General features: G+C 36.0%; 2 protein-coding genes across 2 annotated transcripts; both read left to right on the top strand.

Moving 5' to 3' along the window:
* Positions 1-5,089: 5,089 nt before the first annotated feature.
* LOC123306992 (putative exonuclease GOR) lies at positions 5,090-8,084 on the top strand. Its single transcript, XM_044889193.1, has 3 exons — positions 5,090-5,365; positions 6,223-6,535; positions 6,937-8,084. The coding sequence occupies exons 1-3, from the start codon at positions 5,306-5,308 to the stop codon at positions 8,082-8,084; spliced, it is 1,521 nt and encodes a 506-aa protein (XP_044745128.1). The 5' UTR covers positions 5,090-5,305.
* A 4,443-nt stretch (positions 8,085-12,527) lies between these two features.
* On the top strand, positions 12,528-20,386 carry LOC123306991 (putative exonuclease GOR). Its single transcript, XM_044889192.1, has 4 exons — positions 12,528-12,926; positions 13,672-13,731; positions 14,585-14,897; positions 19,248-20,386. Exons 1-4 carry the CDS (start codon positions 12,903-12,905, stop codon positions 20,384-20,386), a joined length of 1,536 nt encoding a protein of 511 aa, XP_044745127.1. The 5' UTR covers positions 12,528-12,902.
* The last annotated feature ends 268 nt before the right edge of the window (positions 20,387-20,654 follow it).

Below are 20,654 nucleotides of genomic sequence, written 5' to 3'. Positions count from 1 at the left end.
GAAGAGACCAGTTCGCAAGATCTTGTCCAACAGTTCCGTGATCCTCATCCAGAATTATGTATATAGGTACAACACATGTGATATAAAACTTAAATTTTTATGTATATATTTCAATATTTAATATGATCTCAGTATATGTTAGCTAATTATTAATTCAATTCGTTGTGTTACTTTCAAACTGACCGCACTTGTGTATATATGTTTATATTTCAAATAAATCTTTGTTTTCAAATTGAATTAGGACATTTCAATCTATTACCAAACTTTTGATAGCAAACAGTTTAAAAAATGTCTAAATTAGTTTCATATGATTACTATAAAGATGTTCCTAAGCGTATATAAAAACAAACTGATTTTAAAACAAAATTGTATGAATGAATACAATTTTATATCGACAATATTGTCATTTTTACTTATGGACAAATTTCTATCTATCACCGTCCACTATTTGTATATAATTGTAAATATCTACTTTTTTATGTTAATCTTAAGTTCCAATCATGGCTGTGCTGTCAATGTACAAATTATTTTATGAATAATAATAGAAGTTCTTTTCAAATTTTTTCTTTTATTACTTAATTGCATACGAAATACATACATATTTGAGGCCTACAGTTAAGCCTGCCTTGAATAAATCGAAGCAAAGCCTTCTATAACGCTCAATAAAAATACCAATAAAAAAATATTCCTAGAACCATCATAGTAAAATATTTCCCTTCATGAATTCTGGACATCTTTGATGATATGACGAAATCAATTATCCTGCAGAAATTCCTTGAATGGATAAATAATCAGACGAGGCACTTATCTCATACAATATACTCTATATTTGAATCGTTTCAATATAATTTGATTTTTCCGTTAAAAATCAGAGTTCCCTCATTTAGATATCCTTCCCAACGAAAAATCGTCGTAGATCTTAATGAGATACCTACATAATCATAAAGAGCAACTCTTCTTGTAATTAATCTCGAAATTTCATCGACCTCAGTTCAAGCGTTCGATCTTGAAAAAAATATTTTTCAGGATTTTTTGAAGAACAAACTTCAACACGCGTATCTCCCAGAAAAATCATCGTAGAGCTTAATATGATACATAATCATAAAAAGCATTTCTTCTAGTAATAAATCTCGAAATTTCATCGACCTCAGTGCAACCGTTTGGTCTTGGCGAATCTTTAACTGACTACATATTTTTCAGGATTTTTCGAGAAACAACAGATCGTCACATAGTTGACATTTATGCTACGCACACAGATGAACTTATGCTTCGCACATAAATGACACTTGTGCTTCGTCCCACTGATGACACTTGTGATTCAACTGATTTTCCTTTCACACTGAATGGAAAAATGAAATTGGGAAATGTCCCTGGTCCAATAAAGGATCTCCCTATTCCAGAAGGTTTTGCACCTTTTGCCTAAAGGACAAAAATACTCCACCTTTTTCAGGATTTTCGAGGAACAACAGATCGTCACATAGGTGACATTTATGCTTCGCACACAGATGAACTTATGCTTCGCACATAAATGACACTTGTGCTTCGTCCCACGAATGACACTTGTGATTCAACTGATTTTCCTTTCACACTGAATGGAAAAATGAAATTGGGAAATGTCCCCGGTCCAATAAAGAATCTCCCTATTCCAGAACGTTTTGCACCTTTTGCCTAAACGACAAAAATACTCCACCTTTTTCAGGATTTTCGAGGAACAACAGATCGTCACATAGGTGACATTTATGCTTCGCACACAGATGAACTTATGCTTCGCACATAAATGACACTTGTGCTTCGTCCCACGAATGACACTTGTGATTCAACTGAATTTCCTTTCACACTGAATGGAAAAATGAAATTGAGAAATGTCCCCGATCCAATAAAGGATCTCCCCTTTTCCAGAACGTTTTGTACCTTTCGCCTAAAGGACAAAAATAATGGCCAAAATTGAAGTTGACTTATTCTAGGGAAATTTTGATGGTAAATGTGCAGGCCGAAAGATATCTTTTTGAGTAAAGGAACTTTTTAAAGGAAAATATTCGCAGTTTCATCTATACATCATCCAGATGCATCATCCAGAACGCTTTTTGGTATACTTCTATAGTGTGGTCAATTAATGTGTCTTCTTTTACTATCCAGTATGGACCACTCTGCTTATCTTTTATGGTAGGCACATGATTCAAAACTTATAGGGAGATTCTTCGAAATTATGGTTTATAGGTTCAAATTGAAATTCTTTCGAGAATAATGGAAGAATGTTCGAGGAGGTATGCAAGTGCTGAAACGTGAATTGATTGAACAAATGTAGTTTTTTCTGAATCAGGATGATATACACTATACAGGGTGTGTTTCAGAAAGATTGCGATTTCAGACCTTTGTCGAAAACTGTTTTGTTTCCAAGACACAGGACGTCATATGCTATCCAAATAGATACGTTTTCGGAAAAGTTCGGCAGTCCATATATTTTTATCTTAGCTGGAGGCAACCATTTTCAACAATTCATGTAATCCGACATGTAATAAAATTCAATGTTCTATTGCTCTACTCAAGTATGTTTTCGAATATAAATAATGGTTTTTCCAGTTTTACTGAAAATTGGGGATCCTTGAGAAAGACAGAGAGATTATTTTTGTTTTAAATTATATAAGAATTGTGGAAATGAATATCATTTTGGCGTACCTACTATTTTTTTCATGCAGATATTTTGAACGAGGAAGAATAAGAAGATCGAAAGGCCTGAGGGACCTTGGATAGGTACCAAATTAGGGGTGAGATTCAAAGATAATTGATAATTGATAGTGTCATTGTATATATGACAAGTTGATTCTGATTTTCGAGGAAATGGCCTAAACAACATCCTTTACTTCCCTGTATGGACAACCCTGCTCATCTTATGGTAGGCACATCATTCAAAACTAATAGGGAGATTCTTTGAAATTATGGTTTATTCAAATGATTCAAATTGAAATTCTTTCGAGAATAATAGAAAGAATGTTCGAGAATTTATGCATATGCTGAAACGAGAATTGATTGAACGAAAGTAGTTTTTTTCTAAATCAGGATGATATACACTATACAGGGTGTTTCAGAAAGATTGCGACCTCAGACTTTTGTCGAAAACTGTTTTGATCCTAAGACACAAGACGTCATATGTTATCCAAATAGATATGTTTTCGAAAAAGTTCGGCAGTCCATCTCTTTTTATCTTAGCTGCCGAATCTACCCGAATCTACCGGTACTTATTATTCATTTAATAATTTCGGACCTTTGAATTTGACCACGTATTCTTCATTAATAAATAAAATTCAATTGTTTGAGACGTGAGACCATTTTGGTGTCAAAATTGGAAAATTGCAATTATTTGATAACTTTATTGTTCATGAGAATGAAAGCTCGAAAACGCTTTTCTATGTTATGGATGATATTGGTCATTTAACAAGGTATGTAGCCTACAAATAAAACAAAAAGGAGCTCCAGATTCGCCATATACCTATGTAGTTCTAAGACATTAGTTTATGAGTATTGAAAGTCGATGTTAGTCGTATTGTTTTCCTGGAATCCTCATAAAATTGACCGTTTGAATTTACGGTAGGTATCTTAGGTGATGCAAATATTTTACCCGAAGAATAATAAAAGACTGAAAGGCGTAAGGGACATTAGGTAGATACCAAATTAGGGGTGCGATTCAAAGAGAATTGATCTAAAGGGCTAATAGTGTTATTAAGTATATGATAAGTTAATTTTGATTTTCGAGATAATGGAGGGAGAACAATACGTATGCTTTAACGACATCTTTTACTTCCCAGTATGAACCACCCTGCTTATCTTTTATGGTAGGCACATCATTCAAAACTAATAGGCAGATTCTTCGAAATTATGGTTTAAAGGTTCAAAATGAAATTCTTTCTAGGATAATGGAAGGAATTTTCTAGAATTTATGCATGTGCTGAAACGAGAATTGATTGAACGACAGTAGTTTTTTTCTGAATCAGGATGATATACACTATACATGGTGTTTCAGAAAGATTGCGACCTTGGACCTTTGTCGAAAACTGTTTTGTTTCCAAGAGACAGGTCGTCATATATGTTTTTTAAATGGATATGTTTTCGAGAAAGTTCGGCAGTCCATCTCTTTTTATCTTAGCTAGAGGCAGCCATTTTCAACAATTCCTATAATCTGACATGTGATAAAATTCAATGTTCTATTGCTCTACTCAAGTATGTTTTCGAATATAAATAATGGTTTTCAAGTTTTACTGAAAATTGGGGCATCCTTGAGAAAGACAGAGAGATTATTTTTGTTCTAAATTATATAAGAATTGTGGAAATGAATATCATTTTGGCGTACCTACTCTTTTTTTCATGCAGATATTTTGAACGAGTAAGAATAAGAATATTGAAGGGCCTGAGGGACCTTAGATAGGTACCAAATTAGTGGTGACATTCAAAGATAATTGATAATTAATAGTGTTATTGTATATGACAAGTTGATTTTGATTTTCGAAGAAATGGCCTAAACAACATCCTTTACTTCCCTGTATGGACAACACTGCTCATCTTATGGTAGGCACATCATTCAAAACTAATAGGGAGATTCTTTGAAATTATGATTTATAGGTTCAAATTGAAATTCTTTCGAGGATAATGGAAGAATGTTCGAGAATTTATGCATGTGCTGAAACGAGAATTGCGTAAAAATAACTGAATAATATTACGAATAAAAGAGACAATCAAAATAGAATTTTACTAGGTTTCGAAAAAGTTGTTTTAAACTATTCTAATTATTCAACTAAGTTCTTCTTATATCAAAATTTTTCCTTCATGTAAGATTCTGTTATTTGTTCCTTTATGATTTTATGCCATCTGAGTCTAATTTGTCATGAAAGTATTGTTGTAAATTTTCTTGATTCTATTCACTTTTCTTTTTGATATTAATTTATGAGTTGTTCTTATTCTATTCAGATTATGCGTTACATACTCAATTCAATACTGTTTGTATTGACCGCTGAAAACTGACATGCACCCTTTCTCATCTTTAATACCTGGAATTTTCTTATATTAACGACCTGTCATTTGACAAATGACCAATCCACCCAAAATTTTTGGAAATAATTGAAGGGGTAGGTACCTGATGACCTGCGTATTAAGCAATTAGACATTGCAAAAATTTTGCCCATCCCATATAAAGGGCCCAAAGAGGGTTCTTCAGATCATTCTTCGCTTGGTATACTTGTGATACAGAAGTGTTCTTAGTTGTGAGAAAAATTCAACGTGTTGTGATTTTTGTGATTTTTTCGATTTTGTCAAGATGTATCATCCAGATTTTTCAGCGTACGGCAGGCCAGCTATGTTTTTCGATCGCAGAGGGGTAAGTAAATTTTTGTTTGAACATTCATTGACGTTGAAAATATGTCGAATCGTTACGCCGAATTTGAATTCTTGAAATACATCAAAACTTTAATATTTTTTCTTTCTATCATTTGTCATTTTCGAATATTCGAATACGTACATGCGTACTACAGCCAATTTGAGTGAGTGCCAAAATTCCCAATAGTTCATGAAACGGCCGCTGAAGTATTTCTTGAAATATATCTGTCATCTGTCATTTGTCATTTTCAAATTTCGAATATTCGAGGTACATGCGTATTGTAGCCAATTTGACTAAGTGCCAAAATTCCCAACAGGGCCGAACAGCTCTTCAGCACAGAACAGACCCACTTGACTTACTTTATGCTCTTCAGATACTCAGTCTGTGTAAAGTTGTGATACAGAAATGTTCATTGTACGAGAATTTCTCCGTGTTTTCCTTCTTTCATTTTCGTCGAAATGTCGATGTTCGTTCAAGAAACTCGATTCCTTGATATTTTACAGTACGATAGCCAAGCGACGCAAAAGCCTATTTGAACAAGAAATTTTTTCATGGCAACAGTCTGTATCTTTCAAACCGAGTCGATTCGTAAAAAAGGGTAAAGGAAAAAATTGTTTATTTTGACCTCGAGAATCTACTGTTAGAATAATTTTCCAACTTCATCCAAAATGATTGAAATAGCGCAGTAAACCACACCATGAAAAATTCATTACTTTTTCAGTAAATTGAGATGATTCAATTCAATTCAGCGTTTTGAAAATTCGGTCTTCCAACAACAATCATTCGGATTGTTGCATCAATTAAATAAAAGTTTGATTTATTCTGTGTCCCATACTAATCTTGAATTTTTTTTCCAGAATTTGGTACAGCCACCAGTTTGGCACACACCCCAGTTTGTACAGCCACCGATCCTCCATCCCAGACAACAGTTTCATCAGAATATTCCTGATGAAGCTACCATCAGTCTTCATTACAATAATGTGCAGCAACCTAACGTCTATGAAGTGAACGGTACCACCTATTACGGAACTGCCAACAGTCATATGGCTTCAGCTTCGGCGAATAGGCACCACAGAAGACCTTTGCCTGAAGAATGTGAAAATGTCAAGGATGAGAAAAGAATCAGGAGGCACCACAACGATGGTCAACGTCGGCATTCAAGTTTTTTCGGTAAGTCGACCACTCTGGAATTACAAAAATAATGATGTTATGTATGATTAGAACCAGGAGGGAAAGTTCTTCAGTTCACAAGTTTCATGCTTGTAACTATTAGTTTCGTTACTTTTTGAATTGGTCTCAAGACTTGAAAGATTCAGGGTTCAATGTTGAAATACCTTTCATAATATACAGTCTTTTCTTCTCAAAATAAGGCGGCTCAAATGACAGTATCCTAATATGACATCTTTGAAAACCTGCAGACTCTTTACCCACCGCTGAAAGTGCATAGGTACATCATAGAGCCTTTTTTTCTTTTCGCTATCTAATCTTCAAAATCCTCTAGATCCCTGACCATTTTTAATACTGAGATTCGGCGTCATTGGCGTATTCATCAATCAACTTTTATTTTCCAGAAAAACAATCTGATGCTGGCTCACCGAGGTGTCCTCAGCAGCAGAAGCCATTAAAGAAGAAACATAAGAAGCCGTTCCCTAATGTGTACAAGCCGATTCGCTCGGCAAGGGACGAACGACCATCAGATTGTAGCGAAAATAAAGCCAAAGAAGGGAATAACCCCCCTAGGGTGGAAGCCGCTGTTTCGCCAGTGTTCGGATTGACCGAAGAACGACTGTACAACCTCCTCAACCAGTTCACCGTAGCTCCGGAGGATCTGTTTTCCAACGGTTTTCCACAGGTGGATAAGGTTAAGAACCAAGTCCGCATGTACAAACATTGTTTCGGAAAACCCTTCAGGATCCCGAAGAGATTGGCTGGTATTGAGGAGGATTTTGATCGGAATTCACCGACCGCAGTTGAGAGGACCTGCGTTCGGTGTAACGATCAGTTCTTCGTCAACGAGAACGGTTACTTGACGAAACAGCAGTGCTTCTACCACTGGGGGAAAATTTCGTACTGTCGCCATACATGTTGCGAAAACACTCCGGGATCCAAAGGTTGCACTTCGTCAAAACACCACGTCTGGAACGGTACAGTGGCGGGGATCAACGAGCCCCTGCAAGGTTTCATAAGCACAAAACGCAGCAAAAAATCGGAGCGTAAGGTTTTCGCTGTAGACTGCGAAATGTGCTACACCGTGCGAGGCTTGGAACTTTGCAGGGTAACCGTTCTGGGTTTTGACGGTGCCACGGTGTACGACTTTTTTGTGCAACCGGAGGAAGAAGTTGTGGACTACAACACTAGATTTTCCGGAGTGACCGAAAGTGACGTGTATGGGGCAAAGTCGAAAACATTCCAAGAAGTGCAAAACGATTTATTGAACATTATCCACGAGGACACCATTCTGATAGGACACGCGTTGGACAATGATTTGCGAGTGCTGAAACTGGTCCATTCTAAAATTGTGGACACGTCTCTCATTTTCCCTCATGAGCGCGGTTTTCCCTTCAGGAACTCCTTAAAACAGTTGATGTCAGTTCATCTGAACAAGGCAATTCAGACATCCGATCATGGACATAGTCCATATGAGGATGCTCTGAGTTGCTTGGAGCTGATAAAGTTCAAAATACAACTGTACTACGCTGAGAGACGTCTCACAATTTAAGAAGAGACCAGTTCGCAAGATCTTGTCCAACAGTTCCGTGATCCTCATCCAGAATTATGTATATAGGTACAACACATGTGATATAAAACTTGAATTTTTATGTATATATTTCAATATTTAATATGATCTCAGTATATGTTAGCTAATTGTTAATTCAATTCGTTGTGTTACTTTCAAACTGACCGCACTTGTGTATATATGTATATATGTTTATATTTCAAATAAATCTTTGTTTTCAAATTGAATTAGGACATTTCAATCTATTACCAAACTTTTGATAGCAAACAGTTTAAAAAATGTCTAAATTAGTAATACAAGTGGACTAGTAGGAAATCTAAATTGAGAAGTGAACTGCATGGAACGTGTCGTCATCAATCGAAAGAGTAGTAGGTAGACCGGTTTCTGGCTTATTTGCCGTCATCAGTACCCCATAACTCAGATCGATGATGACGACCAAAATGAAATGCAGAACTTATATTCCATGCCAGAAGCAACATCTGAGATATAACAAACAGATGTGACATCTGGCGAAGAAATGTCTACCTTTCAGGACACTAAATTTCCAATTATTGTCTAAATTAGTTTCATATGATTACTATAAAGATGTTCCTAAGCGTATATAAAAACAAACTGATTTTAAAACAAAATTGTATGAATGAATATAATTTTATATCGACAATTTTGTCATTTTTACTTATGGACAAATTTCTATCTATCACCGTCCACTATTTGTATATAATTGTAAATATCTACTTTTTTATGTTAATCTTAAGTTCCAATCATGGCTGTGCTGTCAATGTACAAATTATTTTATGAATAATAATAGAAGTTCTTTTCAAATTTTTTCTTTTATTACTTAATTGCATACGAAATACATACATATTTGAGGCCTACAGTTAAGCCTGCCTTGAATAAATCGAAGCAAAGCCTTCTATAACGCTCAATAAAAATACCAATAAAAAAATATTCCTAGAACCATCATAGTAAAATATTTCCCTTCATGAATTCTGGACATCTTTGATGATATGACGAAATCAATTATCCTGCAGAAATTCCTTGAATGGATAAATAATCAGACGAGGCACTTATCTCATACAATATACTCTATATTTGAATCGTTTCAATATAATTTGATTTTTCCGTTAAAAATCAGAGTTCCCTCATTTAGATATCCTTCCCAACGAAAAATCGTCGTAGATCTTAATGAGATACCTACATAATCATAAAGAGCAACTCTTCTTGTAATTAATCTCGAAATTTCATCGACCTCAGTTCAAGCGTTCGATCTTGAAAAAAATATTTTTCAGGATTTTTTGAAGAACAAACTTCAACACGCGTATCTCCCAGAAAAATCATCGTAGAGCTTAATATGATACATAATCATAAAAAGCATTTCTTCTAGTAATAAATCTCGAAATTTCATCGACCTCAGTGCAACCGTTTGGTCTTGGCGAATCTTTAACTGACTACATATTTTTCAGGATTTTTCGAGAAACAACAGATCGTCACATAGGTGACATTTATGCTACGCACACAGATGAACTTATGCTTCGCACATAAATGACACTTGTGCTTCGTCCCACTAATGACACTTGTGATTCAACTGATTTTCCTTTCACACTGAATGGAAAAATGAAATTGGGAAATGTCCCCGGTCCAATAAAGGATCTCCCTATTCCAGAACGTTTTGCACCTTTTGCCTAAAGGACAAAAATACTCCACCTTTTTCAGGATTTTCGAGGAACAACAGATCGTCACATAGGTGACATTTATGCTTCGCACACAGATGAACTTATGCTTCGCACATAAATGACTCTTGTGCTTCGTCCCACGAATGACACTTGTGATTCAACTGATTTTCCTTTCACACTGAATGGAAAAATGAAATTGGGAAATGTCCCCGGTCCAATAAAGAATCTCCCTATTCCAGAACGTTTTGCACCTTTTGCCTAAACGACAAAAATACTCCACCTTTTTCAGGATTTTCGAGGAACAACAGATCGTCACATAGGTGACATTTATGCTTCGCACACAGATGAACTTATGCTTCGCACATAAATGACACTTGTGCTTCGTCCCACGAATGACACTTGTGATTCAACTGAATTTCCTTTCACACTGAATGGAAAAATGAAATTGAGAAATGTCCCCGATCCAATAAAGGATCTCCCCTTTTCCAGAACGTTTTGTACCTTTCGCCTAAAGGACAAAAATAATGGCCAAAATTGAAGTTGACTTATTCTAGGGAAATTTTGATGGTAAATGTGCAGGCCGAAAGATATCTTTTTGAGTAAAGGAACTTTTTAAAGGAAAATATTCGCAGTTTCATCTATGCATCATCCAGATGCATCATCCAGAACGCTTTTTGGTATACTTCTATAGTGTGGTCAATTAATGTGTCTTCTTTTACTATCCAGTATGGACCACTCTGCTTATCTTTTATGGTAGGCACATGATTCAAAACTTATAGGGAGATTCTTCGAAATTATGGTTTATAGGTTCAAATTGAAATTCTTTCGAGAATAATGGAAGAATGTTCGAGAAGGTATGCAAGTGCTGAAACATGAATTGATTAAACAAAAGTAGTTTTTTTCTGAATCAGGATGATATACACTATACAGGGTGTGTTTCAGAAAGATTGCGATTTCAGACCTTTGTCGAAAATTGTTTTGTTTCCAAGACACAGGACGTCATATGCTATCCAAATAGATACGTTTTCGGAAAAGTTCGGCAGTCCATATATTTTTATCTTAGCTGGAGGCAACCATTTTCAACAATTCATGTAATCCGACATGTAATAAAATTCAATGTTCTATTGCTCTACTCAAGTATGTTTTCGAATATAAATAATGGTTTTTCCAGTTTTACTGAAAATTGGGGATCCTTGAGAAAGACAGAGAGATTATTTTTGTTTTAAATTATATAAGAATTGTGGAAATGAATATCATTTTGGCGTACCTACTATTTTTTTCATGCAGATATTTTGAACGAGGAAGAATAAGAAGATCGAAAGGCCTGAGGGACCTTAGAAAGGTACCAAATTAGGGGTGAGATTCAAAGATAATTGATAATTGATAGTGTCATTGTATATATGACAAGTTGATTCTGATTTTCGAGGAAATGGCCTAAACAACATCCTTTACTTCCCTGTATGGACAACCCTGCTCATCTTATGGTAGGCACATCATTCAAAACTAATAGGGAGATTCTTTGAAATTATGGTTTATTCAAATGATTCAAATTGAAATTCTTTCGAGAAAAATAGAAAGAATGTTCGAGAATTTATGCATATGCTGAAACGAGAATTGATTGAACGAAAGTAGTTTTTTTCTAAATCAGGATGATATACACTATACAGGGTGTTTCAGAAGGATTGCGACCTCAGACTTTTGTCGAAAACTGTTTTGATCCTAAGACACAAGACGTCATATGTTATCCAAATAGATATGTTTTCGAAAAAGTTCGGCAGTCCATCTCTTTTTATCTTAGCTGCCGAATCTACCCGAATCTACCGGTACTTATTATTCATTTAATAATTTCGGACCTTTGAATTTGACCACGTATTCTTCATTAATAAATAAAATTCAATTGTTTGAGACGTGAGACCATTTTGGTGTCAAAATTGGAAAATTGCAATTATTTGATAACTTTATTGTTCATGAGAATGAAAGCTCGAAAACGCTTTTCTATGTTATGGATGATATTGGTCATTTAACAAGGTATGTAGCCTACAAATAAAACAAAAAGGAGCTCCAGATTCGCCATATACCTATGTAGTTCTAAGACATTAGTTTATGAGTATTGAAAGTCGATGTTAGTCGTATTGTTTTCCTGGAATCCTCATAAAATTGACCGTTTGAAATTACGGTAGGTATCTTAGGTGATGCAAATATTTTACCCGAAGAATAATAAAAGACTGAAAGGCGTAAGGGACATTAGGTAGATACCAAATTAGAGGTGCGATTCAAAGAGAATTGATCTAAAGGGCTAATAGTGTTATTAAGTATATGATAAGTTAATTTTGATTTTCGAGGTAATGGAGGGAGAACAATACGTATGCTTTAACGACATCTTTTACTTCCCAGTATGAACCACCCTGCTTATCTTTTATGGTAGGCACATCATTCAAAACTAATAGGCAGATTCTTCGGAATTATGGTTTAAAGGTTCAAAATGAAATTCTTTCTAGGATAATGGAAGGAATTTTCTAGAATTTATGCATGTGCTGAAACGAGAATTGATTGAACGAAAGTAGTTTTTTTCTGAATCAGGATGATATACACTATACATGGTGTTTCAGAAAGATTGCGACCTTGGACCTTTGTCGAAAACTGTTTTGTTTCCAAGACACAGGTCGTCATATATGTTTTTTAAATGGATATGTTTTCGAGAAAGTTCGGCAATCCATCTCTTTTTATCTTAGCTAGAGGCAGCCATTTTCAACAATTCCTATAATCTGACATGTGATAAAATTCAATGTTCTATTGCTCTACTCAAGTATGTTTTCGAATATAAATAATGGTTTTCAAGTTTTACTGAAAATTGGGGCATCCTTGAGAAAGACAGAGAGATTATTTTTGTTCTAAATTATATAAGAATTGTGGAAATGAATATCATTTTGGCGTACCTACTATTTTTTTCATGCAGATATTTTGAACGAGTAAGAATAAGAATATTGAAGGGCCTGAGGGACCTTAGATAGGTACCAAATTAGTGGTGACATTCAAAGATAATTGATAATTAATAGTGTTATTGTATATGACAAGTTGATTTTGATTTTCGAAGAAATGGCCTAAACAACATCCTTTACTTCCCTGTATGGACAACACTGCTCATCTTATGGTAGGCACATCATTCAAAACTAATAGGGAGATTCTTTGAAATTATGATTTATAGGTTCAAATTGAAATTCTTTCGAGGATAATGGAAGAATGTTCGAGAATTTATGCATGTGCTGAAACGAGAATTGCGTAAAAATAACTGAATAATATTATGAATAAAAGAGACAATCAAAATAGAATTTTATTAGGTTTCGAAAAAGTTGTTTTAAACTATTCTAATTATTCAACTAAGTTCTTCTTATATCAAAATTTTTCCTTCATGTAAGATTCTGTTATTTGTTCCTTAATGATTTTATGCCATCTGAGTCTAATTTGTCATGAAAGTATTGTTGTAAATTTTCTTGATTCTATTCACTTTTCTTTTTGATATTAATTTATGAGTTGTTCTTATTCTATTCAGATTATGCGTTACATACTCAATTCAATACTGTTTGTATTGACCGCTGAAATCTGACATGCACCCTTTCTCATCTTTAATACCTGGAACTTTCTTATATTAACGACCTGTCATTTGACAAATGACCAATCCACCCAAAATTTTTGGAAATAATTGAAGGGGTAGGTACCTGATGACCTGCGTATTAAGCAATTAGACATTGCAAAAATTTTGCCCATCCCATATAAAGGGCCCAAAGAGGGTTCTTCAGATCATTCTTCGCTTGGTATACTTGTGATACAGAAGTGTTCTTAGTTGTGAGAAAAATTCAACGTGTTGTGATTTTTGTGATTTTTTCGATTTTGTCAAGATGTATCATCCAGATTTTTCAGCGTACGGCAGGCCAGCTATGTTTTTCGATCGCAGAGGGGTAAGTAAATTTCTGTTTGAACATTCATTGACGTTGAAAATATGTCGAATCGTTACGCCAAATTTGAATTCTTGAAATACATCAAAACTATTTTTTCTTTCTATCATTTGTCATTTTCGAATATTCGAATACGTACATGCGTACTACAGCCAATTTGAGTGAGTGCCAAAATTCCCAATAGTTCATGAAACGGCCGCTGAAGTATTTCTTGAAATATATCTGTCATCTGTCATTTGTCATTTTCAAATTTCGAATATTCGAGGTACATGCGTATTGTAGCCAATTTGACTAAGTGCCAAAATTCCCAACAGGGCCGAACAGCTCTTCAGCACAGAACAGACCCACTTGACTTACTTTATGCGCTTCAGATACTCAGTCTGTGTAAAGTTGTGATACAGAAATGTTCATTGTACGAGAATTTCTCCGTGTTTTGCTTCTTTTATTTTCGTCGAAATGTCGATGTTCGTTCAAGAAACTCGATTCCTTGATATTTTACAGTACGATAGCCAAGCGACGCAAAAGCCTATTTGAACAAGAAATTTTTTTCATGGCAACAGTCTGTATCTTTCAAACCGAGTCGATTCGTAAAAAATGGTAAAGGAAAAAATTGTTTATTTTGACCTCGAGAATCTACTGTTAGAATAATTTTCCAACTTCTTCCAAAATAATTGAAATAGCCCAGTAAACCACACCATGAAAAATTCATTACTTTTTCAGTAAATTGAGATGATTCAATTCAATTCAGCGTTTTGAAAATTCGGTCTTCCAACAACAATCATCCGGATTGTTGCGTCAATTAAATAAAAGTTTGATTTATTCTGTGTCCCATAATAATGTTGAATTTTTTTTCCAGAATTTGGTACAGCCACCAGTTTGGCACACACCCCAGTTCTTACAGCCACCGATCCTCCATCCCAGACAACAGTTTCATCAGAATATTCCTGATGAAGCTACCATCAGTCTTCATTACAATAATGTGCAGCAACCTAACGTCTATGAAGTGAACGGTACCACCTATTACGGAACTGCCAACAGTCATATGGCTTCAGCTTCGGCGAATAGGCACCACAGAAGACCTTTGCCTGAAGAATGTGAAAATGTCAAGGATGAGAAAAGAATCAGGAGGCACCACAACGATGGTCAACGTCGGCATTCAAGTTTTTACGGTAAGTCGACCACTCTGGAATTACAAAAATAATGATATTATGTATGATTAGAACCAGGAGGGAAAGTTCTTCAGTTCACAAGTTTCATGCTTGTAACTATTAGTTTCGAGACTTTTTGAATTGGTCTCAAGACTTGAAAGATTCAGGGTTCAATGTTGAAATACCTTTCATAATATACAGTCTTTTCTTTTCAAAATAAGGTGGCTCAAATGACAGTATCTTAATATGACATCTTTGAAAACCTGCAGACTCTTTACCCACCGCTGAAAGTGCATAGGTACATCATAGAGCCTTTTTTTTCTTTTCGCTATCTAATCTTCAAAATCCTCTAGATCCCTGACCATTTTTAACACTGGGATTCAGCGTCATTGGCGTATTCATAATAATAATAATAATAATAATAATGTCTTTATTTTCCCAATTCAAAACCTCAAGGGGAAGTTCACCTCGTAGGTGCTCTACCACTTGACCCTTGTTATGTGACACAATTTGGAAATAAGCATTAAAGAGAGAGAGAAAAAAAAAGGGTAAACAACAATACAATTTCAATTTCAATGAGCAGAATTTACAAAAAAAAATAAACATAAAAAGGTGCATATCTGAAACAACGAGAAAAAAAAAGAAAACAAAACTGACTCTCGAAAACAATCATATATATTATGCATACAGAGCCTGAAGGAGATGAGCCCTGATTTCTCTCTTGAATCTTACGAGAGTAAACGTTTTGAACTCATTTGGCACTGCGTTATAAAATTTAACCACATTGTACCTGAAACTCCGCTGGAAGATGGCCGTTCTGTGCTGGGGACAAGAGAGCAGATTCCTATGTCTTACATTCAAATTATGAATATCAGTTCTATACCTCAGTTTGTTGTAAAGATATGGCGGACATTTCTCAATTATAATTTTATGATAAGTACACAAGGCATAATACTCAAAACATTTTTTTATTGGCAACCAGTTCAGCGCCTTTAGCATATGCGAGACATGCTCATATTTCCTAATCCCATATATGAACCTGATGCAGCTATATTGAACACGCTGTATTCGACCTAATGTTTCTTGGTCAAGACAAAAGCTGTAGACAGTAGAACTATAATTAAATTTTGACATGACCAAACTCTCACACAAGACCCTCTTTGTAGTAGTAGGCAAATAAGATCTATGCTGGTAGAGCATCCTCAGGGCCCCATACGCTCTCCGGATCAAACACATAACATGCTCACGAAATCTCAACGAGCTGTCCACAATCAGGCCCAAGTCTCTTACGTTCTCCTGGAAATTAATGGTATCACCGCGGATCACAGGCCTGAAATTATTCTCAACAAAGTTTTTATTATTTTTCGACCCAAAAATTATAGCGAATGATTTCCTTGCATTCAATATCAAAGAATGTTTTTCCGCTATAAGTGCCAACCGATCTAAATCTTCATTCATTCTAACAGCTGCGGTATCAAAATTATTCATGAGGAAATCAAAAAGAATCTGAAAATCGTCAGCATACATATGAACTTTTCCATGAAGGATACTCTTGGTGAATTGGCTGGTGTACACTATGAAGAGAAGAGGCCCAAGCACCGAGCCCTGGGGAACTCCGCTCTGAACAGATTTAGCACATGAGGTCCTGTCACCCAACTTCACAAACTGCGAACGTCCAGCAAGATAGGAGCTCAGAAGGTTAAGAGCCTCACCTGACACTCCACAAGATTTCAAGATAGCCAAAAGGATATCATGCCGCACAGTATCGAAGGCTCTACTGAAGTCCAGCAAAAATAAAACAGAACATCTGGATTCATCAATGGACTGAAAAATGTCATCAGTCACATCGAGAAGTGCACTGGTTGCACTATAACCCGGACGAAAACCAGACTGAGTCGCAGGCAGAATCCCATTCAGCTCGAGATATTCGGAAAGTTGGACTGCCATTATCTTCTCTAAAATTTTAGATAATCCAGGTAGTATACTGATCGGTCTTAGATCAGAAAGCTCCTTTGGAATACCTTTTTTCGGGATAGGTGTGACACGGGCACATTTCCAAGAAGAGGGGAACTTAGAACTGAGTATAATGCTGTTATAAATGTTGACAAGAAATGGAAGAATATGAGGACAGCAAATTTTAACAAAAGATATCGAGATAGTATCAGAACCTGGCGCACTATTCTTAATTTTTTTGAGAACTTTGATTATGTCATTTTCATCTACTAGGCGGAAACTGAAAAGTTCAGAACTTATTGGATTATCCCTGTAATAGTCAATAATCGATTGGTCTGAATTATTAGTCGGAATATCTAGAAAATAATCATTGATTTCATCAGGATCTTTGAACGTAGAATCGACATCTGATCGCGACTCATTCAAAATCCCCAAGGACTTCAGCTCCCGCCACTGTTCTTTACTGGACGCATTCATCGACATATTCTGAAAATACATTCGTTTTTCTCTCGTTATAGCATGATTAACCAAATTTCGCAAACATCTGTACTCCTCCCACCTCTCTCTTGATCTACTTCTTCTATATACTCTCCCAGCTTTGTCCCGCCTCTTCATCAATTCCCTCACCTCATCAGTCATCCACGGCGCATGCCTTTTAGAAATTCTGATAATTCTAGGTGGAAAATGTTTATCAAAAAGATTCACCAACGTTTCAGAAAACAGTCTAACCTTATCATCAACATCATCCATACGATATATATCCGGCAAACGCGAATTCAAAATATCATCAAACAACAACTGTTCATCGAAACCTCTACAATCCCGTAATGTAAAAATTCTGGGCTGCAACTTAGGTTTTTCAATTTTTACAGTACACCCAATACATTCATGTAGAGAGAAATCAGATGGACAAAAGAAAGTAGAACCAATTATTCTGTTATTATTACACAGTATAACATCGATGAGAGACTCCGAGTTCGCCGTAATATGGGTTGGTTCCCGTACGAGTTGTTGCATACCGATAGAAGAGAGCATAGAACTGAAATATTTTACCGAAGGCAAGCGGTCAATGAGAAAATTTATATTGACATCTCCAACACAGATAACATTTTCACAATTGAGCAATGCATAATTCAAACTATACTCTAAGGCATCAGTAAAAAGTTTGTAAGACAATTGTGGCGGCTTATAAACCACACCAATAATTACAGAAATTCCATTATGTTGTATCCTAACGAACAACTGCTCTATATTCGAAGTGTTTGAAATATCAACAATTTCATATCGAAATCTATTATTAATATATAACCCAACTCCTCCACCCCTCTCACCTGTATTTCTATCACGCCTTAAAAAATTAAAATGAGGGATTTTCAAATTCTCCGAATCAATAGAATCGTTTAACCATGTTTCAGACAATGCAACAACATCAAATTTATTCTGCTCATTAAATGTTTTAAAATTATTAAACTTAGGTACTAAAGATTGTACATTCAAATGACCCAAACGTAACATATTTCCATAAATTCGCCGGCACGCAATAAGTGCAAAAGGATACAGCCAGTCATTAAATCAACTGAAACAAGAAAACATTCATTTACACACCCGAAATTAGTTTCCGCACATCAGATCCAGATTTGGCGTAAACCGCTCCATTAAAGGTCCACACATTCTTGAAACCATACTCCTCAGACGATTCCTTAACCAATTTTAATCTTTCACGAGTCAAATCCTCCTTCATTACAATACCCGATCCTTTCAGCGATTTTTTCCTTTTAAAAATTAAATTCTTGAATTCCAAATCCTTGAAGACAACAACAAGATGGCCAGGTTGCTTCCCGTTCGAAGTCCTTGTTCTGTAAACCGCGGAAATTTCGTCGGTAACTTTTATATTCAATTTGTCAATAAAGAGTTCCTTGACCTTAGTGGTAACATCTTCTCCATGGGATTCCTTGCAACCGATAATACGAATGTTTTTATTTTTTGTTCTCTGCTCGAGAATTTCAACTTTATGTTCCAGTTTCTTGTAGGAAATATCCCTGCATTCAACATCGACTTTATCAGAATTAGATTTTAGTAATCGAATCTCTGATTCCAAATTCGAAATTTTGGTTTCATAAAAATCAAATTTTTCAGCAAACTTACTGCTAATGGAAATTATGATTGCTTCTGATATTTGCTTGAACACGTTGTCAGATTTCAGAGCTTCGATTAAGGATTTTTCGAATTCACTTTTTTGTCTGGTCGTCATTTTCACTTAAACTCACACAAGTGGACGTTTATTAGAAGTTTATAATGATGGTAATGAATATTAAATATTTGTAACTAGCTGTATCTCGGAGAGCACAATCAAACGCGTGTGTTCTCTGCAACGAACATCATAACAATGATGTCAATCAATCAACTTTTATTTTCCAGAAAAACAATCTGATGTTGGCTCACCGAGGTGTCCCCAGCAGCAGAGGCCGAACACAAAGAAATGTAAGAAGCCATTCCCTAATGTGTACAAGCCGATTCGCTCGGCAAGGGACGAACGACCATCAGATTGTGGTGCCAAAGAAAGGAATAACCCCCCTAGGGTGGAAGCCGCTGTTTCGCCAGTGTTCGGATTGACCGAAGAACGACTGTACAACCTCCTCATCCAGTTCACCGTAGCTCCGGAGGATCTGTTTTCCAATGGTTTTCCACAGGTGGATAAGGTTAAGAACCAAGTCCGCCTGTACAAACACTGTTTCGGAAAACCTTTCAGGATCCCGAAGAGATTGGCTGGTATTGAGGAGGATTTTGATCGGAATTCACCGACCGCAGTTGAGAGGACCTGCGTTCGGTGTAACGATCAGTTCTTCGTCAACGAGAACGGTTACTTGACGAAACAGCAGTGCTTCTACCACTGGGGGAAAATTTCGTACTGTCGCCATACATGTTGCGAAAACACTCCGGGATCCAAAGGTTGCACTTCGTCAAAACACCACGTCTGGAACGGTACAGTGGCGGGGATCAACGAGCCCCTGCAAGGTTTCATAAGCACAAAACGCAGCAAAAAATCGGAGCGTAAGGTTTTCGCTGTAGACTGCGAAATGTGCTACACCGTGCGAGGCTTGGAACTTTGCAGGGTAACCGTTCTGGGTTTTGACGGTGCCACGGTGTACGACTTTTTTGTGCAACCGGAGGAAGAAGTTGTGGACTACAACACTAGATTTTCCGGAGTGACCGAAAGTGACGTGTATGGGGCAAAGTCGAAAACATTCCAAGAAGTGCAAAACGATTTATTGAACATTATCCACGAGGACACCATTCTGATAGGACACGCAATGGACAATGATTTGCGAGTGCTGAAACTGGTCCGTTCTAAAATTGTGGACACGTCTCTCATTTTCCCTCATGAGCGCGGTTTTCCCTTCAGGAACTCCTTAAAACAGTTGATGTCAGTTCATCTGAACAAGGCAATTCAGACATCCGATCATGGACATAGTCCATATGAGGATGCTCTGAGTTGCTTGGAGCTGATAAAGTTCAAAATACAACTGTACTACGCTGAGAGACGTCTCACAATTTAAGAAGAGACCAGTTCGCAAGATCTTGTCCAACAGTTCCGTGATCCTCATCCAGAATTATGTATATAGGTACAACACATGTGATATAAAACTTAAATTTTTATGTATATATTTCAATATTTAATATGATCTCAGTATATGTTAGCTAATTGTTAATTCAATTCGTTGTGTTACTTTCAAACTGACCGCACTTGTGTATATATGTATATATGTTTATATTTCAAATAAATCTTTGTTTTCAAATTGAATTAGGACATTTCAATCTATTACC

The sequence above is a fragment of the Coccinella septempunctata genome, chromosome 2 (genome assembly GCF_907165205.1).
Source record: "Coccinella septempunctata chromosome 2, icCocSept1.1, whole genome shotgun sequence".
NCBI lineage: Eukaryota > Metazoa > Arthropoda > Insecta > Coleoptera > Coccinellidae > Coccinella > Coccinella septempunctata.
Note: the sequence above shows the minus strand (reverse complement) of the source record. Positions and strands in the feature narration are given on the sequence as shown.

What these genes read in the sequence shown, in the direction of transcription:
- LOC123306992 (XM_044889193.1), top strand. Translation starts at nt 5,306, where the DNA reads ATGTATCATCCAGATTTTTCAGCGTACGGCAGGCCAGCTATGTTTTTC. An exon ending in TGTTTTTCGATCGCAGAGGG is followed by an intron (nt 5,366 to 6,222) that starts GTAAGTAAATTT and finishes TTTTTTTTCCAG; the next exon opens with AATTTGGTACAGCCACCAGT. An exon ending in TCGGCATTCAAGTTTTTTCG is followed by an intron (nt 6,536 to 6,936) that starts GTAAGTCGACCA and finishes TTTATTTTCCAG; the next exon opens with AAAAACAATCTGATGCTGGC.
- LOC123306991 (XM_044889192.1), top strand. Translation starts at nt 12,903, where the DNA reads ATGGACAACACTGCTCATCTTATG. An exon ending in ACAACACTGCTCATCTTATG is followed by an intron (nt 12,927 to 13,671) that starts GTAGGCACATCA and finishes GATTTTGTCAAG; the next exon opens with ATGTATCATCCAGATTTTTC. An exon ending in TCGGCATTCAAGTTTTTACG is followed by an intron (nt 14,898 to 19,247) that starts GTAAGTCGACCA and finishes TTTATTTTCCAG; the next exon opens with AAAAACAATCTGATGTTGGC.